General features: G+C 50.1%; 1 protein-coding gene across 1 annotated transcript in view; it reads left to right on the forward strand.

Moving 5' to 3' along the window:
• Positions 1-18,498, forward strand: part of LOC149435579 (ALK tyrosine kinase receptor-like) — a 264,409-nt gene that overhangs the window by 193,783 nt on the left and 52,128 nt on the right. The window contains 5 exon segments of the mRNA XM_089662515.1: positions 3,680-3,832; positions 5,919-6,032; positions 8,070-8,256; positions 18,219-18,285; positions 18,288-18,308. Of these exon segments, the coding sequence (XP_089518641.1) occupies positions 3,680-3,832; positions 5,919-6,032; positions 8,070-8,256; positions 18,219-18,285; positions 18,288-18,308 (542 nt within the window).

Genomic DNA, 18,498 nt, shown 5'->3' on the forward strand with positions numbered 1-18,498 from the left:
ATGCTAAAAAATTAATATGGGTACGGGGTTGCATGACCGTGCAATTGTCATTCAAAGTGTGGAAGGACTGGAAGGGGGGGAAAGTGTCTGGACTGGAAGGGGGGGAAAGTGTCCGGACTGGAAGGGGGAGAAAGTGTCCGGAACTGGAAGGGGGGTGAAAGTGTCCAAACTGGAAGGGGGGGTGAAAGTGTCCGGACTGGAAGGAGGGGAAAGTGTCCGGACTGGAAGGGGGGGGGGAAGTGTCCGGAACTGGAAGGGGGGTGAAAGTGTCCGGAACTGGAAGGGGGGTGAAAGTGTCCGGAACTGGAAGGGGGGGAAAGTGTCCGGAATGGAAGGGGGGGAAAGTGTCCAGACTGGAAGGGGGGGAAAGTGTCCAGACTTGAAGGGGGGGAAAGTGTCCAGACTTGAAGGGGGGGAAAGTGTCCAGACTTGAAGGGGGGGAAAGTGTCCAGACTGGAAGGGGGGGTGAAAGTGTCCGAACTGGAAGGAGGGGAAAGTGTCCAGACTTGAAGTGGTTCATTTTATCTTTCAATGGGCTATGTCAGCAGGGCAGGACGGGAAGTTCCATCTATCTGGTGGAGCCCCAGACAGCAGAAAAACCCCAACAAGAGTTTGAAACCTTAGTAAATTGGTCTACAGAATATCAATTGAATGGTGGAAAGAAAAAACCTCATCCATACTCTCTGTGGTATCTCAGGGTTTACGAATAATGTTTCCAAACTCTACTGTGGACTTTCCAAGTTGTGATCCTCCTTACGACTGCTTCAGGACATGGCCATGGTCATCACAGGTGGCATAGACGGTGGCAATGCTTGGCTTCTTCTGCTTGAATTTTAATGTTTTGGAGAATGACTTACAGCTGGATTTTTTTTCTTGACCTCTGTCCTGTCCGTATTTTGTCATCTTATTTTGCCTTTCCTACACCTTTCATCTGGAACCCAGTGAAGGATAGTCTCCATGCCACAGACCTAACCTTGACCCAAACCCATCCATCCCCATCTCTTTTGAATTATGACGGTAGACAACTGGTCAGGTCCTCTAGATGATGCCAAACATGAAGGCCATGATCTGAGATCTTTCTTGCTCATAAGATGCTGAAAGTCCTTCTCAGGGCTCTACAAAAGGTCTACAACGAATCACGTTCTGGGTTATATAGCAGTGTTGCTATGATACAGCTGTAGTTTCATGTGGACACTCTATTGTATTGACCTACATTCGTAGTTTCTGAGTCTTTACAATATCTGGTTGGGAGGGAAGTCCTATCTAGGACGTGAAGTGTAATTGGCAGTAGAGCATGTCGTTGTTCTATTAGGATTGTTAACATCCAGAACCTGACAATTTGCAGATATGGTGGGAAGCAAAAAAAAACAAAAACGATGTCGAGTCTAAAGGTAAACACTTTTTTTTTAGTTTTGGATAGAGTGGGGAAGGGAAAGAACCTGCGCCAAATTTTTATTGAGGTCTGTGTCCCTGCTGGAGAGAGTTACCACTCTGTTGCCATTGGTGACCATCGTCACTGAAGGAAAAAGTGAGTGAAATGTTCTGGTAACCACCTAAAAGTAGTCTCTACATTTTGCGTTATGAAGGCCACAGCGTATATTTTATAAATATTTTGCAGGCCCAAAAAATGTGTTTTATATAATGTCCCCCCATCAAAGAGTGCCCTTCTCGCATCAGGGATTGCCTATCAGAGCCCCCCCTTACATTCATATGTGCCCAGCAGAGTCCCCCTTACATGTGTAGAAGAGTCATGGCTGGCTGGTTGGCAGTGGATGCAATGGTCTCCATATTACGATACCCAGACCAGATATGTTTTACCTGGATAGGGCAGCAGCTATATCAAGATCATGAAATCTATCCCCGGGCATCGGGGCAGCAAGTGAAGGGGAACCTCCCCAATGGGGTACAAGCAGCAACAACTTATTCAAAATTATGTTGCAACCACATGGATTCTGGGGGAGGGGGAGCTCGGAACCATTGCAAAAACGCAAGTCATAAGGGCTGTGTACACCTTCCCAATCAGGGTGCTGGCTACGGGCAAAACAAGGACCCAGGATTGAAGAATGTATCCTTCCCCAAGACTCCAAATAAGCCTCCAGGCTCCGGGACCCATTCCAGGACTAACTAATTCCAAAAGACTGAGCAACCAGTTCCCTTCATACTAGACATAGACCCAGGATTGGAGACTGTATCCCTCCCCCAAGTATCTACAAAGTCTCCATGCTCCAGGACCCATACCAGGGCTTGCTAATCCCAAAAGACTGAACGACTAGTTCCCTTTATATCAGACATAGACCCAGGATTGAAAAATGTATTCCTCCCAAATCTCTACAAAACCTTTGGACTCTGAGACCCATACCAGGACTAAATAATCCCAAAAGACTGAATGACCAGTTCCCTTTATACCAGACATAGACCCAGGATTGGAGAATGTATCCCTCCCAAGTCTCTACAAAGTCTCTGGGCTCCAGGACCCATACCAAGACTTACTAGTCCCAAAAGACTGAATGACCAGTTCCCTTTATACCAGACATAGACCCAGGATTGGAGACTGTATCCCTCCCAAGTCTCTACAAAGTCTTCGGGCTCCGGGAACCATCCCAAGACTTACTAGTCTCCATATCCCAAGTAATACATTTGTAGGGGTTTTAACCTTTCAACGCTCCACCAACTCCAACTGTACAAAATTTTAAAAACTTATTAAAAACTATGTTGCAACCACATGGAATCTGGGGGAGGGGGAGCTCTGAACCATTGCAACAATGCAACTCATAAGGGCTGTGTACAAATTCCCAATCAGCGTGCTGGCTACGGGCAAAACAAGAACCCAGGATTAAAATGTGTATTCCTCCCGAGTCTCTACTAAGCCTTCGGGCTCCAGGACCCATACCAGGACTAACTAATCCCAAAAGACTGAATGATCAGTTCCATAAATACCAGACATAGACCCATGATTGGAAAATGTATCCCTCCCCAAGTCTCTACAAAGCCTTTTGAGCTCCAGGACCCATACCAGGACTAACTAATCCCAAAAGACTGAATGATCAGTTCCCTAAATACCAGACATAGACCCATGATTGGAAAATGTATCCCTCCCCAAGTATCTACAAAGTCTTCAGGCTCCAGGACCCATACCAGGGCTTGCTAATCTCAAAAGACTGAATGACCAGTTCCTTTTATACCAAACATAGACCCAGGATTGGAAAATGTATTCCTCCCAAGTCTCTACAAAGCCTCCAAGCTCCGGGAATCATGCCAAGACTTACTAGTCCCAAAAGACTGAATGACCAGTTCCCTTTATGCCAAACATGCACTCTGGAGCTCCTCAACCTGTATGGATGAGATTCCAGAGTGCCATTTAACCCTTCTTACTCCCCAGCAGTGACATGTCGGCCAAATAAAATCCTGTAGTGGGCCTGATATGGTCCACAGGTCATAGTTTGGAGAAATAGGGAGGAGAAGAGAACTCTCCATATCCCAAGTAATACATTTGTAGGGGTTTTAACCCTTCAACACTCTACCAAATCCAACTGTACAAATTAAAACAAAATGTGTTGGCTACATACTTTTACAAGGTTACATCATTTATAATAGTTTTATAATTCATAACAAATACAATGTATACAATATATTGCATCCAATGTATAATTACTCCTTTGCCTCTGATCTTCTATGCCAGTGACGGAGAGCCACGGGGAGGTGGAGATAAAGCTGGACCTGAATTGCAGCCACTGTGAGATAGACGAATGTTACATCGATCCAGAGTCTCAGGAGCTGATGTGTCACTGTGAGCTGGGGAGGGTCCTGGCTGAGGATGGAGTGACCTGTTTAGGTAAGACGGTCAGCTGCTTGCTGTAGAGCATTATGTTCCTCCTCATTGCCATCGGCAGTGACGAAGGACATTTTAGGAGCAGTGTGAGGAATTCCAGTCCATGTTGCTTAATTGAAGGTATCTTGCTTGCTTCCTGGTGCTTATTTTATAGAGTGGAGTTACCAGTCCTTGGTGTCCACAGTCACAGCTCCAAGAAAAGTTGAAGTGGTTCAGTGGCTACTGGAAGGTTTTTGAGATCCAAGGAAGGTATACTGCCAAGTACCTGCTGAGCAATGTTAGTTTTGCAAAATAGGTGGCTCAGACTCAAGACTGCTAACTAACTGCTCAGTTACCTCTGTAGAAAGTAGTGTGACCAATGGCTGGTGCTTTGATGAAAATATACACCGATCAGTCAAAACCTTCTGACCACTAACTGGTAAAGTGAATAGCATTGATTATCTCATTACATTGGCACCTAGAAGGGTGTGGGATATACATTCACCGGCCACTTTATTAGGTCCACCTTGCTATTACCAGGTTGGACCCCCTTTTGCCTTCAGAACTGCCTTTGTTCTTCGTGGCATAGACTCAACAAGGTGTTGGAAACGTTCCTCAGAGATTTTGGTCCATATTGACATGAGTTACCGTTGCCTTTCTATCATCTGGAACCAGTCTGCCCATTCTCCTCTGACCTCTACAAGACATTGTCCTCCACACAACGGCCTCTCAATGGCTATTTTCTCTATTTCGGACCACTCTCTGTAAACCCTAGAGATGGTTGTGTGTAAAAATACCTGTAGATCAGCAGTTTTTGAAATACTCAGACCAGCCCGTCTGGCACCAACAACCATGCCACGTTCAAAGGCACTTAAATCCCCTTTCTTCCCCATCCTGATGCTCGGTTTGAACTTCAAAAAGTCGTCTTCACCACATCTAGATGCCTAAATACATTGAGTTGCTGCCATGCGATTGCCATTAGCAATTTGTGTTACCCAGCAATTGAACAGATGGACCTAATAAAGTGGCCGGTGAGTGTATTAGGCATCAAGTGAACATGTCTCTGAAGTTGATATGGTGAAAGCAGAAAAAACGGGCAAGCGTAAGGATTTGAGGGGCTTTGCAAAACTGCATCCCTCGGTCTGCAGTGATCAGGACCAGGGGCGGACTGACAACTCATGGGGCCGCCGGGCAATAGGGGATCATGGGGCCCCTGTGTCCTTGCCCAAACTCAAAAAAGCCTATGAAAAAGGTACCAGGGGCATCTCATGGGGCCCCTACTGACCCCAGGCCCTTGGGCAGTGTCCGAGTTTCCAAATGGTCAGTCCGCCCCTGGTCAGGACTGATCAAAAGTGGTCCATGGAAAGAAAACCAGCGAAACAGTGACAAGGTCATGGGTGGCCAAGGATCATTGATGGAGGTGGGAAGGGAAGGCTGGCCTGTATAGTCTGATCTAATGGAAGAGCTACTGGAGGTCAAATTGTTGAAAAAGTGAATGCTGATTCTGATAGAAAGGTGGCACAGGGCATGGTAATTTATCGTGTATGCTGCAGACCGCTTAGGGTACCCAGCTGACTCGTAACCACAGCCAAATGTACATGTGAGCATCAGAGCTGGACCACGGAGCAATGGAAGAAGGTGGCCTGGTCTGATGAATCACATTTTCTTTTACATCATGTGGATGGCTGAGTGGGTGTGCATGACTTACCTGGGGAAGAGATGGCACCAGGATGGAGTATGGGAACAAGCCGGTGGAGGCAGTGTGATGTTTTGGGCAATGTTCTGCAGGGAAACCTCGGGTCCTGCCATTCATGTGGATGTTACTTTAGAGTCCATGCCTCTACAGGTCAGGGGTCTTTTGAGGGCAAAAGGGGATCTACTCAATATGAGTTTGGTGGTCAAAATGTCGTGGTTCACCGATGTATGACCTGGACCTACGCTCAGAATATTATATATGGCCCAGTTCATGTTTTAGAATTGACAATTTTTTTGTCCACTTTTGGTGTCCATTGTGTACATTGCCTATTCCCCTCTGTCCATCTAATAATCCATCAAGTCTAGAGAATTTGTCCATGGACTCCATGATTTATTCTTGGGTTCTGTTTTTCAGATGACCAAATTCAGTCCGCCCAGGAGACGCACCTTCCCCTGTCTCTGGTATTGTCCATTGTGACCTCAGGCCTTGTGGCTGCCCTAATCTTGGCTTTCTCAGGGATCATGATTGGTGAGTCACTACTATTTATAGAACCTCTCCTCTACAGAACTGTACAAATGTAGGAAAATACAAAAAGTAAAATGTAGTTTTTACCCATTTAGTTTAGAAAGGTTCTCCTTCCACAAGAGGTCTAGTGGCTGTTAAAAATCGAACATTTGAGATCATTTGTGATCATATGACCATTGATACCATCGAACTGGGATATCAGTTAGGCTGACCATACTGTAGACAGCCACAAGTCAGTGTTGATTGGGGACTCCTGCAGAGAGCCATTGTGTTCTCCTGGGGGAGGAGCGGGAGGAGCCATCCCCGCCAGGAGACGGCCATAGAGGGCCACAAGTCAGTGTTGATGGGGGACTCCCTGCCGGAGAGCCATTGTGTTCTCCCGGGGGAAAGGGTGGGAGGAGCCATCCCCGCCAGGAGACGGCCATAGAGGGCCACAAGTCAGTGTTGATGGGGGACTCCCTGCAAGGGAGCCATTGTGTTCTTCCCGGGGAGGTGTGGGAGGAGCCATCCCCGCCAGGAGAAGGCCATAGAGGGCCACAAATCAGTGTTGATGGAGGACTCCCTGCCGGAGAGCCATTATGTTCTCCCGGGGGAGGGGTGGGAGGAGCCATCCCCGCCAGGAGACGGCCATAGACGGCCAAGAGTCAATTTTGATGGGGGACTCCCTGTTGGGGAACCATTGTGTTCTCCCGGGGTAGGGGCGGGAGGAGCCATCCCCGCCAGGAGACGGCCATAGAGGGCCTCAAGTCAGTTTTAATGGGGGACTGCCTGTCGGGGAACCATTGTGTTCTCCCGGGGGAGGGGCAGGAGGAGCCATCCCAGCCAGGAGATGGCCATAGACGGCTAAGAGTCAGTGTTGATGGGGGACTCCCTGCCGGAGATCCATTGTGTTCTCCCGGGAGAGGGGTGGGAGGAGCCATCCCCGCCAGGAGAACACAGTGATTACTGCTAGCGGATATTATAGCTGGTAATAATTGCATGTAAAATCCGACAGGCTGTTTGAACTCAAGTAGATCGATCGATCAGCTTGGGTACAGTCAGCCTACCCATACATGATTCGAATCTCGGCCAGTCGCTGCTGAACCAGCTGAGATTCGAAGCATCTAAGTCTCTCTCAGTACAGCTGATCTCGGATAAGATTTTAGACAATAGCGATTGCAGAACTTTTGGGGTGGGCAGGAGGGGCGTGGCCGTTTCATGTGAGGTGGGGGGGGGGCACCGCATGGAGAGATCCTACATCCAAGCTGACAGGAGTAGTGGCCGCAGCTTCACTACTCCTGTCAGCTTAGCATTTAAGGAGACCGGCGAGATCTGGAGAGGAGGAGGGAGCCGGGAGAAGGGGCAGGCTGTGTTCTCTCTCCCCTCCACCTCCTCCTCCTGCCATTGCAGCTATCCTGGCTTGGGGCCGAATCGCCATTGGGCAGTGTTTGTTTGTCTTCCCCCATCTCCTTCCAGCAAAGAACATGGATAGGGGCAGGGGTGGACTGACAACTCATGGGGCCCCCGGGCAATAGGGGATCATGGGGCCCCTGTGTCCTTGCCCAAACTCAAAAAAGCCTATGAAAAAGGTACCATGGGCATCTCATGGGGCCCTCTACTGACCCCGGGCCCTCGGGCAGGGCCCGAGTTTCCAAATGGTCAGTCCGCCCCTGGGTAAGGGGAGGGTAAGCAAACAGTGCACAGTGGCAATCTGACAGCCAGTGGCACCTCAATTGTGAAGCCCCAACTCTGCGATCCTATAGCCCCCCCATAGTGCTTGAATTGTTTTGGAGGGGGAGGTGATTTTTGCTGACAAACAATGCTCATACCTTTTGGGGGACACCCTTTGGCATCTTCACCCTGGGCTCTAGATGACCTTGTCCCATGTCCAATCAATGTTCTTCATGAGAGCTTTGAACCCCAGAGTTTATGACTGCCCCCATAGATGTTGTTATTCGTTTATGATTTATTCATGCCCATGGACCTCTAGAAGGAAAGTTTCCAGAGAGCCCTTTTTGTTCCATGTCAGTAGGCCATTATGAACCAATGTCCTCTTTACAGTGTACCGCAGGAAGCATCAGGAGCTCCAGGCCATACAGATGGAACTACAGAGCCCAGACTACAAACTCAGCAAAGTGAGAACATCCACCATCATGACGGACTACAACCCCAACTACTGCTTTGCCGGCAAGATCACCTCCATCGGAGACCTGAAAGAGGTGCCCAGGAAACACATCTCCCTCATCAGGTGAGGTTAAGGTGGCAGCCTGAAAGTGTGACACCATCTGACTCCTTAACTCATGATAGTTACAAATAAGGTGTTGTTATATGAACAGCCAGTGACACCACCCGCCCCCTTCACTTACATGGCCAGGAATCACCAGGGGTAGTTAAAAAAAAAAATAGAATGGGGGTCCCCTCCTAGTTCATACTAGACCCCCATACCAGACCCTACACCAAAAAAACAAAAATGTTGTGGAGTCCCCTGAAACTCTATACCAAACACCTCTGGCAGAGCATGTTGTCCCCATTGATGAATACAATGGCCTTTTCCCCACAACCCCGGCCTAGTTTCTCTGGGGGGGTCTGTAATTGGGGGTGTATCGGAATCTGGAAGCCCCTGTAACAATAAGGTGGCTCCCAAATTGGCGTACATAATACCCCAACTCATTCACAAAAAAATGTAAGTAAAAAAAACAGACAAATAAAAAAAAAATCCCTCTCAAAGTACATCTGCCGACAAGCCACGTCAACTGTGCAGTCAGTTTTGTTCCGAATCGAAATTCGGATGAATTTTTTTTTTCGGATTAATTCAGTGGGTGACTGACAGCTCATATATACAAAAGGGAGGGGTCTCCCGGGTGACCTCATTCATCAAATACGGACATGTCCTTATTGTTAAACGAGGAATCCAGATTCTGATAAGACCCCTTCCAGCCGCCCCCCGCAACAAGAACCCCCTCCTCTTCATGAACGATTTTCAATGTGCTGTGAAAATCCCTGTAATGTGTCTAATATGGTCATTCCCTTTGATCATCGGCTCCATCTACTGGCCATAATGCAGTATTTCTCTGAAATAGCTCCATCAGAAGATTTCAGCATTATGGCCAGTAGGTGGAGCTAGAAATCATAGGAAATAAACAGATGAGACATATTACAGGGATTATTTGAGACATCATCCTATGCACTTGTACGCATTTTTTTTTTAAATAGACCCATTAGATTTTTTTGTGTCCTAATTCTGCAAACTAGTCCACATAGTCCACTAGTCCTCATGCCAGGGTACGAGGTGTAATCCTGGACTCCCATCTGTCCTTTCAGCCCCAAATCCAATCACTGTCCAAATCTTGTAGACTTCACCTCCGCAACATCTCCAACCTCCGCAACATCTCCAACCTCCGCAACATCTCCAACCTCCGCAACTTCTCCAACCTCCACCACATCTCCAACCTCCGCAACATCTCCAACCTCCACCACATCCCCAACTTCCGCAACATCCAACCTCCACCACATCTCCAACCTCTGCAACATCTCCAACCTCTGCAACCTCTCCAACCTCTGCAACATCTCCAACCTCTGCAACATCTCCAACCTCTGCAACATCTCCAACCTCCGCAACTTCTCCAACCTCCACCACATCTCCAACCTCCACAACATCTCCAAGACTCTCCCGTTTTTAACCTCGGAAACTACTAAGCAACTTATTCCCTCCCTGGTTATCTCTCACCTTGACTATTGTAACTCCCTCCTCATTGGCCGACCCCATCACAGGCTATCCCCTCTTCAGTCTATCATGAATGCTGCTGCCAGACTCATCCACCTTACTAACAATTCTGTATCTGCCACCCTCTCTGCCAATCCCTCCACTGGCCTCCATTCAGTGTCCTCCACCCCTCTCTGCCAATCCTTCCACTGACCTCCACTCAGTGTCCTCCACCCCTCTCTGCCAATCCTTCCACTGACCTCCACTCAGTGTCCTCCACCCCTCTCTGCCAATCCTTCCACTGACCTCCACTCAGTTTCCTTCACCCCTCTCTGCCAATCCCTCCACTGGCCTCCACTCAGTGTCCTCCACCCCCCTCTGCCAATCCCTCCACTGGCTTTCATTCAGTGTCCTTCACCCCTCTCTGCCAATCCCTCCACTGGCCTCCATTCAGTGTCCTCCACCCCTCTCTGCCAATCCCTCCACTGGCCTCCACTCAGTGTCCTCCACCCCTCTCTGCCAATCCCTCCACTGGCTTCCCATTGCCCAACGGATACAATTCAAAACATTAACAATCAAATATAAAACCATATATAACTCCGCCCCAAATTACACCACCAATCCTGTCTCCAAATATCACCCAAACCGTACTCTGCGCTCCTCACACGACCTCCTACTCTCTAGCTCCCTTGTCTCCTCCTCCCATGCTTGTCTCCAGGACTTCTCCAGAGCCTCCCCCATCCTCTGGAACTCTCTACCCCAATCTATCAGACTATCGCCTACTCTGCTCACTTTTAGGCGATCTCTGAAAACCTCTCTCTTCAGGGAAGCCTATCCTGCTCTCAGGTAATAATGGAATCTTCTACTCCTCCTACCCGTCCATCCCCCCCAGTTACTACCTTTTGTACCACTAGCCCCTCCCTCTTAGATTGTAAGCTCCCAGGATCAGGGCCCTCCTATCCCTCTTGTATTGAACTGTATTGTTGCTGTATTGTCTCCCGTTATATTGTAAAGCGCTGAGCAAACTGTTGGCGCCATAAATCCTGTATAATAATAATAACATAGGCCACCTCAGATAATAATGAGCCCAGCACAGCCCCGGGGGTGTTTATTTGCAACCTATAAATAAAATATCATTTTTGGATGGACTTTAATTCTCATGGTAGACCTTCGCCATGACCGCTTCTTCCCGGCAAGACCTTTGCTGTATTAGAGGAGACGCCAGGCCCCTTATCGGAAATCTCCACTCAGCTAAATGAGCCGTGAAACCCAAACCGAAGGTCATTTATCCAAAGTGATAACCGGATGGAATTCACTTCCACCTGATTGTCAAAAAAAAAAGTTTCCCTTGACGGATCTATCCATTAGACGCCGAAAATAATGCGGCGCGAAGAGACATTAACCGCCGTGAACCGCTGGTGGACTTCAAGTGCCAGAGCTCATTGCCTCTATGAACCGAAGATGGAGTACAGTTCTCCCAGCTCAGACGGAGAGGAGCTCGGTTCTGCGGACTCTTCCTCCGTGCCTTGTTGTCTGTTATCATCAAATTTATGAAGTGTCAGAGGAAGACCTTGTAGAGGAGTCAGAATCAATTTGTCAGAGGTCTCCGAGTTCACGGAGATAGATGAGCTCCACATCCGGCTGGAGAACTCCTAATGATAACTACTTCTCGGGCAATGTCAGACATCTGTCACTCAACTTTACAAGGGACTTCGCACCTCCAGCTGCCGGGACGTCTTCTCGGTGGAAAGAATTAACTTCTCAGTCCGAATAAAATTCTTTTTTTTTTTTTTTATGTGGTGGATTTATAGAAGATGTCACAAGTCCCCGATTTTGTGAAATTACTTTATAACGGAAACTCGGGACGGCAGGCAGCTCCTTGGCTTGATGATGCTGAAGTTACTCCGAACCTTGCTTTACGGGAACATCATAAAATAGAACTTCTCCAGCCGGTATGGAAACTCCTGGCCACATTATTGGGTCCACCTTGCTAGTACCAGGAAAATATCTCCCACACCATGACACCACCAGCACACCATCCTGAACCGTGGATACAAGGCAAGATGGATCCACCACACCATGACACCACCACCACCAGCCTGAACCGTGGATACAAGGCAAGATGGATCCACCACACCATGACACCACCAGCACACCATCCTGAACCGTGGATACAAGGCAAGATGGATCCACCACACCATGACACCACCACCACCAGCCTGAACCGTGGATACAAGGCAAGATGGATCCACCATGACACCACCACCATCAGCCTGAACCGTTGATATGAGGCAGGATAGATTCACCACACCATGACACCACCACCACCAGCCTGAACCCTTGATATAAGGCAAGATGGATCCACCTCACCATGACATCACCACCACCAGCCTGAACCGTTGATATAAGTCAGGGTGGATCCACCACGACATGACACCACCAGCCTGAACCATGGATACAAGGCAGGATGGATACACGTCACCATGACACCACCACCACCACCCTGAACCGTTGATATGAGGCAGGATGGATCCACCACACCATGACACCACCACCACCAGCCTGAACTATTGATACAAGGCAGGATGGATCCCCCACACCATGACACCACCACCACCAGCCTGAACCGTGGATACAAGGAAGGATGGATCCACTGCACCATGACACCACCAGCAGCCTGAACCATTGATATAAGGCAGGGTGGATCCACCACACCATGACACCACCACCACCAGCCTAAACCATTGATATAAGTCAGGGTGGATCCACCTCACCATGACACCACCAGCCTGAACCGCGGATATAAGGCAAGATGGATCCACCACACCATGACACCACCACCAGCCTGAACCGTTGATATAAGGCAAGATGGATCCACCACACCATGACATCACCACCACCAGCCTGAACCATTGATATGAGGCAGGATGGATCCACCACACCATGACACCACCACCACCAGCCTGAACCGTTGATACAAGTCAGGATGGATCCACCACACCATGACACCACCACCACTAGCCTGAACCGTTGATACAAGGCAGAATGGATCCACCACACCATGACACCACCACCACTAGCCTGAACCGTTGATACAAGGCAGAATGGATCCACCACACCATTCCACCACCACCACAGCGACAGAGAAATCCGGTCTCCTGCCCTGTCAGACAGGGCTGTGCTGTGTGGCAGAGCTGTGTAAATCTCCGCACTGGTTGGACTGAAATTTTTCATTTTTTTTTCATTTTAAGCAGCTCCTTCTTATAAATCCCCTTTGTGTCTTTAGCAGTTTTGCCCGGAGTTCAGCTTTAAAGGAAATTTTCTTTTGTTTGCGAGGAGGTGAGGGGTGAGGAATGAAGGGCGAGGGGTGAGGGACGAGGGGTGAGGGATGAGCGGCGAGGAACGAGGGGTGAAGGGCTAGGAGTGAAGGACGAGGGACGAGGGGAGAGGGACGAGGGGAGAGGGACGAGGGGTGAAGGACGAGGGGTGAGGGGTGAGGGACGAGGGGCGAGGGTTCTGACAGCGAATCGCTCCCCACCTATCAGCACGGGTCTGTAATCAGAAGTGGCAGGTTGGGGTTCTCAGGCATCCCTGCAGCAGAAAGTCCTCATCCGGAGATATCGGTTCTGTTCTTTGCATACTATTAGCATTTCCCCGCATCGGCTTTTCTCACGTCCTTCACCGCGGCGTACTGCAAATGCGATTTCTGGGAAAGGCGGGAGAGATGTAAACTCATCCGTTTCTTCTTTGAAAAAACGTGACTGAATTGAAGAAAAAAAAATGGAACGCCCATGTGAACGCACCCTTACAAAGATGTATGCATTTCCTATGCTCCTTTGCTCCATCTAGTGGCCACAATGTGGTATTTTACAATCGCCCATAAACATTCGTTCTGAAGAGGTAAGAGCCTAAAGAACATTTGTTTTTGCCGAGTTTGCACAGAACGAACGTACACGCGGTACACGCACTCTCTGGATGAACGGCTCTGCTCAGTTTTTTCTATAAGCTCCTTCGAGTCAGCCAAGACCACATCAGGGATTTGCGACATTTTGTTCCTTCTGGGCGAAGTCTGGAAATGAACATTCGTTCCCTCTGCCAGCATTGGAGATAATACGGAGCGCACAGCTCGCCAGGCGGACAGACCTATGTAGAGGATTAGCCCCTCCCGCCTCTCCCAGAAATCGCATTTGCAGTACGCTGCAGCGAAGGACGCAAGAAAATCCGATGCGGGGAAATGCTAATAGTATGCAAAGAACAGAACCGATATCCCCGGATCAGGACTTTCTGCTGCAGGGATGCCTGAGAACCCCAACCTGCCGCTTCTGATTACAGACCCGCGCTGATAGGTGGGGAGCGATTCGCTGTCAGAACACTCGTCCCTCGCGTCTCGCCCCTCACCCTTCGTCCCTCGCATCTCGCCCCTCACCCTTCGTCCCTCGCATCTCGTGTCCCGCCCCTCACCCTTCGCCCCTCGTCCCTTGCCCCTCACCCCTCGTGTCTCACCCCTCGTGTCTCGCCCCTCACCCTTCATCCCTCGCCTCTCGTCCCTCGCCCCTTGCCTCTCGTTCCTCGCGCCTCGTGTCTCGTCCCTCACCCCTCGCACCTCGCCCCTCATCCCTCGTCCTTTGCCCCTCGCCCCTTGTCCCTCACCCCTCGTGTCTCACCCCTCGTCCCTCTTCCCTCACTCCTCGTCCCTCACCCCTCGTGTCTCACCCCTCGTCCCTCTTCCCTCACTCCTCGTCCCTCACCCCTCGTCCCTCGCCCTTCACCCCTCGCCCTTCACCCCTCGCCCCTCATTCCTTGCCCCTCGTCCCTCTCCCCTCGTCCTTCACTCCTCGCCCTTCACCCCTCGCCCCTCATCCCTCGCCCCTCGCCCCTTGTCCCTCACCCCTTGCCCTTCACCCCTCGCCCCTCGTCCCTCACCCCTCGTCCCTCACCCCTTGCCCTTCACCCCTCGCCCCTCATCCCTCGCCCCTCGTCCCTCACCCCTTGCCCTTCACCCCTCGCCCCTCGTCCCTCACCCCTCGTTCCTCGCCCCTCGCAAACGAAAGAAAATTGCCTTTAAAGCTTCTTTATAAATGGGATTTATAAGGAGGAGTTGCTTACCTGGAAAGCGAGTTGTATTTCTGTCCATCCAGTGCAGAGATTTACACCGCTCTGCCATGCAGCACAGCCCCAATCTGCCAGGGCAGGAGACCGGACTTCTCTGTCGCTGTTAAGCAGCACCTAGTGGCCTTGCCCCTCCCCCAACCTGTGATTGGACAGCAAAAGGAGAAGCTACACAGCAACGAGCTCATCTCTCTTTCTCCACCTATCAGTAGTGCTGGGACATCTAGAGGGGCAACCGTGTCAAATTGCAACCCCCCCCCCCCAAAAAAAAAAAAACAAGCACTTATTGCCATGCTTACCCCTCAGCATAAATCCCCCTCCCAGCACAAATATTTGCCCCCCATCCCCCCAGCTAAAATCCTCCCTCTCCTCATATGCCCTCAGCACAAATCTATCCCCCCAAAACGTGTCCCTCAAAGCACAATTCCTCCCCCTGCTCCAAATCCTCCTTCCCGGCACAGATCCCCCCAAATTTCCCCTCTGAACACAAATCCTCTCCCCCCCGCTCCAAATCCTCCTTCCCGGCATAGATCCCCCCAAATTTCCCCTCTGAACACAAATCCTCTCCCCCCCGCTCCAAATCCCCCTTCCCGGCACAGATCCCCCCAAATTTCCCCTTCGAGCACAAATCCTCTCCACCCCGCTCCAAATCCCCCTTCCCGGCACAGATCCCCCCAAATTTCTCCTCCGAGCACAAATCCCCCCCCCCCCGCTCCAAATCCTCCTTCCCAGCACAGATCCCCCCAAATTTCCCCTTCGAGCACAATCCCCCCCCCGCTCCAAATCCCCCTTCCCGGCACAAATTGCCCCAAATTTCCCCTCCTAGCACAGATTCCCCCCCACCCGCTCCAAATCCTTCCTCCCAGCACAAATTACCCTCCCCCAACCCCCTTTCTTAGCACAACCCCCCCTTCCCAAAATCCCCCCCTAGCACAAATATCCCCCCCCCGATCATCTCTACTGGCACAAATCCCCCCTCAAAAAAAAAAATCCCCTCCTAGCTCAGATCCACTCGCCCCCCACCATATCACTTATTCTAGCACAAACCCCCCCCCCCCCATATCCTTTCTCCTAGCACAAGTCCTCTCCCCCATCCCCACTCCCAACACATATTCCCCCAAATCACCACTCCTAGCACCCCCCCCCCCAAATTTCTCCTCTTAAAACAATTCATACCCCCTACCGCCCCCCAAATTCCTCCTCCCAACAAAAATGTCCTCCCCCTCAATCTCACATGATACCACAGTGCCCAGGGCAGCCGCCCCTCTTGCCCACCCCTTGTCCCGGCCCGGCTTTCTTGTTTTGGTGAGAACTTCAGCACTATTTACTCCTTGAGCTGCCTTCCCAGTGAAGGTATGGGGGGGGCACCTTACATTTAGTGTAGAGGTATTGGGGGGGGCACCTTACATTTAGTGTAGAGGTATGGGGGGCACCCTACATTTAGTGTAGAGGTATGGGGGGGGCACCTTACATTTAGTGTAGAGGTGTGGGGGGGCACCTTACATTTAGTGTAGAGGTATGGGGGGCACCCTACATTTAGTGTAGAGGTATGGGGGGGCACCTTACATTTAGTGTCGAGGTATGGGGGGCACCTTACATTTAGTGTAGAGGTATGGGGGGGGCACCTTACATTTAGTGTAGAGGTATGGGGGGGGCACCTTACATTTAGTGTAGAGGTATTGGGGGGCACCTTACATTTAGTGTAGAGGTATGGGGGGCAACTTACATTTAGTGTGGAGGTATGGGGGGGCACCTTACATTTAGTGTAGAGGTATGGGGGCACTTACATTTAGTGTAGAGGTATTGGGGGGGTCACCTTACATTTAGTGTAGAGGTATGGGGGCACCTTACATTTAGTGTAGAGGTATGGGGGGGCACCTTACCTTTAGTGTAGAGGTATTGGGGGGCACCTTACATTTAGTGTAGAGGTATTGGGGGGCACCTTACGTTTAGTGTAGAGGTATTGGGGGGGCACCTTACATTTAGTGTAGAGGTATTTGGGGGGGGCACCTTACATTTAGTGTAGAGGTATTGGGGGGCACCTTACATTTAGTGTAGAGGTATGGGGGAGCACCTTACATTAGTGTCGAGGTATGGGGGGCCTTACATTTAGTGTAGAGGTATGGGGGGGCACCTTACATTTAGTTTAGAGGTATTGGGGGGCACTTTACATTTAGTGTAGAGGTATGGGGGGGGCACCTTACATTTAGTGTAGAGGTATGGGGGGCACCTTACATTTAGTGTAGAGGTATTGGGGGGGCACCTTAAACTTAGTGTAGAGGTATTGGGGGGGGCACCTTAAACTTAGTGTAGAGGTATTGGGGGGCCCCTATATTTCGCGTAGAGGTATTGGGGGGCACCTTACCTTTAGTGTAGAGGTATTGGGGGGCACCTTACCTTTAGTGTAGAGGTATTGGGGGGCACCTTACATTTAGTGTAGAGGTATTGGGGGTCACCTTACATTTAGTGTAGAGGTATGGGGGGCACCTTACATTTAGTGTAGAGGTATGGGGGGCACCTTACATTTAGTGTAGAGGTATGGGGGGGCACCTTACCTTTAGTGTAGAGGTATTGGGGGGCACCTTACATTTAGTGTAGAGGTATTGGGGGGGGCACCTTACATTTAGTGTAGAGGTATTGGGGGGCACCTTACATTTAGTGTAGAGGTATTGGGGGGGGCACCTTACGTTTAGTGTAGAGGTATTGGGGGGGCACCTTACATTTAGTGTAGAGGTATGGGGGGGCACCTTACATTTAGTGTAGAGGTATGGGGGGGCACCTTACATTTAGTGTAGAGGTATTGGGGGGGCACCTTAAACTTAGTGTAGAGGTATTGGGGGGGGCACCTTAAACTTAGTGTAGAGGTATTGGGGGGGCACCTAACATTTAGTGTAGAGGTATGGGGGGTACCTTACATTTAGTGTAGAGGTATGGGGGGGCACCTTACATTTCGTGTAGAGGTATTGGGGGCCCCTATATTTCGTGTAGAGGTATTGGGGGGCACCTTACCTTTAGTGTAGAGGTATTGGGGGGCACCTTACATTTAGTGTAGAGGTATGGGGGGGCACCTTACATTTAGTGTAGAGGTATGGGGGGGCACCTTACGTTTAGTGTAGAGGTATTGGGGGCACCTTACATTTAGTGTAGAGGTATTGGGGGGGCACCTTACATTTAGTGTAGAGGTATGGGGGGGCACCTTACGTTTAGTGTAGAGGTATTGGGGGGCACCTTACATTTAGTGTAGAAGTATGGGGGGGCACCTTACATTTAGTGTAGAAGTATGGGGGGGGCACCTTACATTTAGTGTAGAGGTATGGGGGGGCACCTTACATTTAGTGTAGAGGTATGGGGGGGCACCTTCTACTTTTCTCATACTTTTCTCTGTCTTTCCTCCGCAGAGGTCTGGGTCACGGGGCGTTCGGTGAAGTCTATGAAGGACAAGTGCTGTGCAGTCCCAACGATCCGGTTCCCTGAAGGTCGCTGTGAAGGTAGGTCACGCCCCCAGTTGACGGTTCATTTATTGACGCCATCTACGTCCAATCAGAAACCTTGTTCTGTCGGTGGATATGATGTAGCAGTTGGATACAATCGCATAGATTGCGATGGCGTCAGGCAGGTTGGTGGACGTACCTTCCACTACCTCTTCCTCACTGCCTTCTGCCTGCCCCAACTCACAGG

This window comes from Staurois parvus, unplaced genomic scaffold (assembly GCF_062004578.1).
Source record: "Staurois parvus isolate SC_StPar_1 unplaced genomic scaffold, SC_StPar_1.0 ptg001487l, whole genome shotgun sequence".
Classification (NCBI taxonomy): Eukaryota; Metazoa; Chordata; class Amphibia; order Anura; family Ranidae; genus Staurois; species Staurois parvus.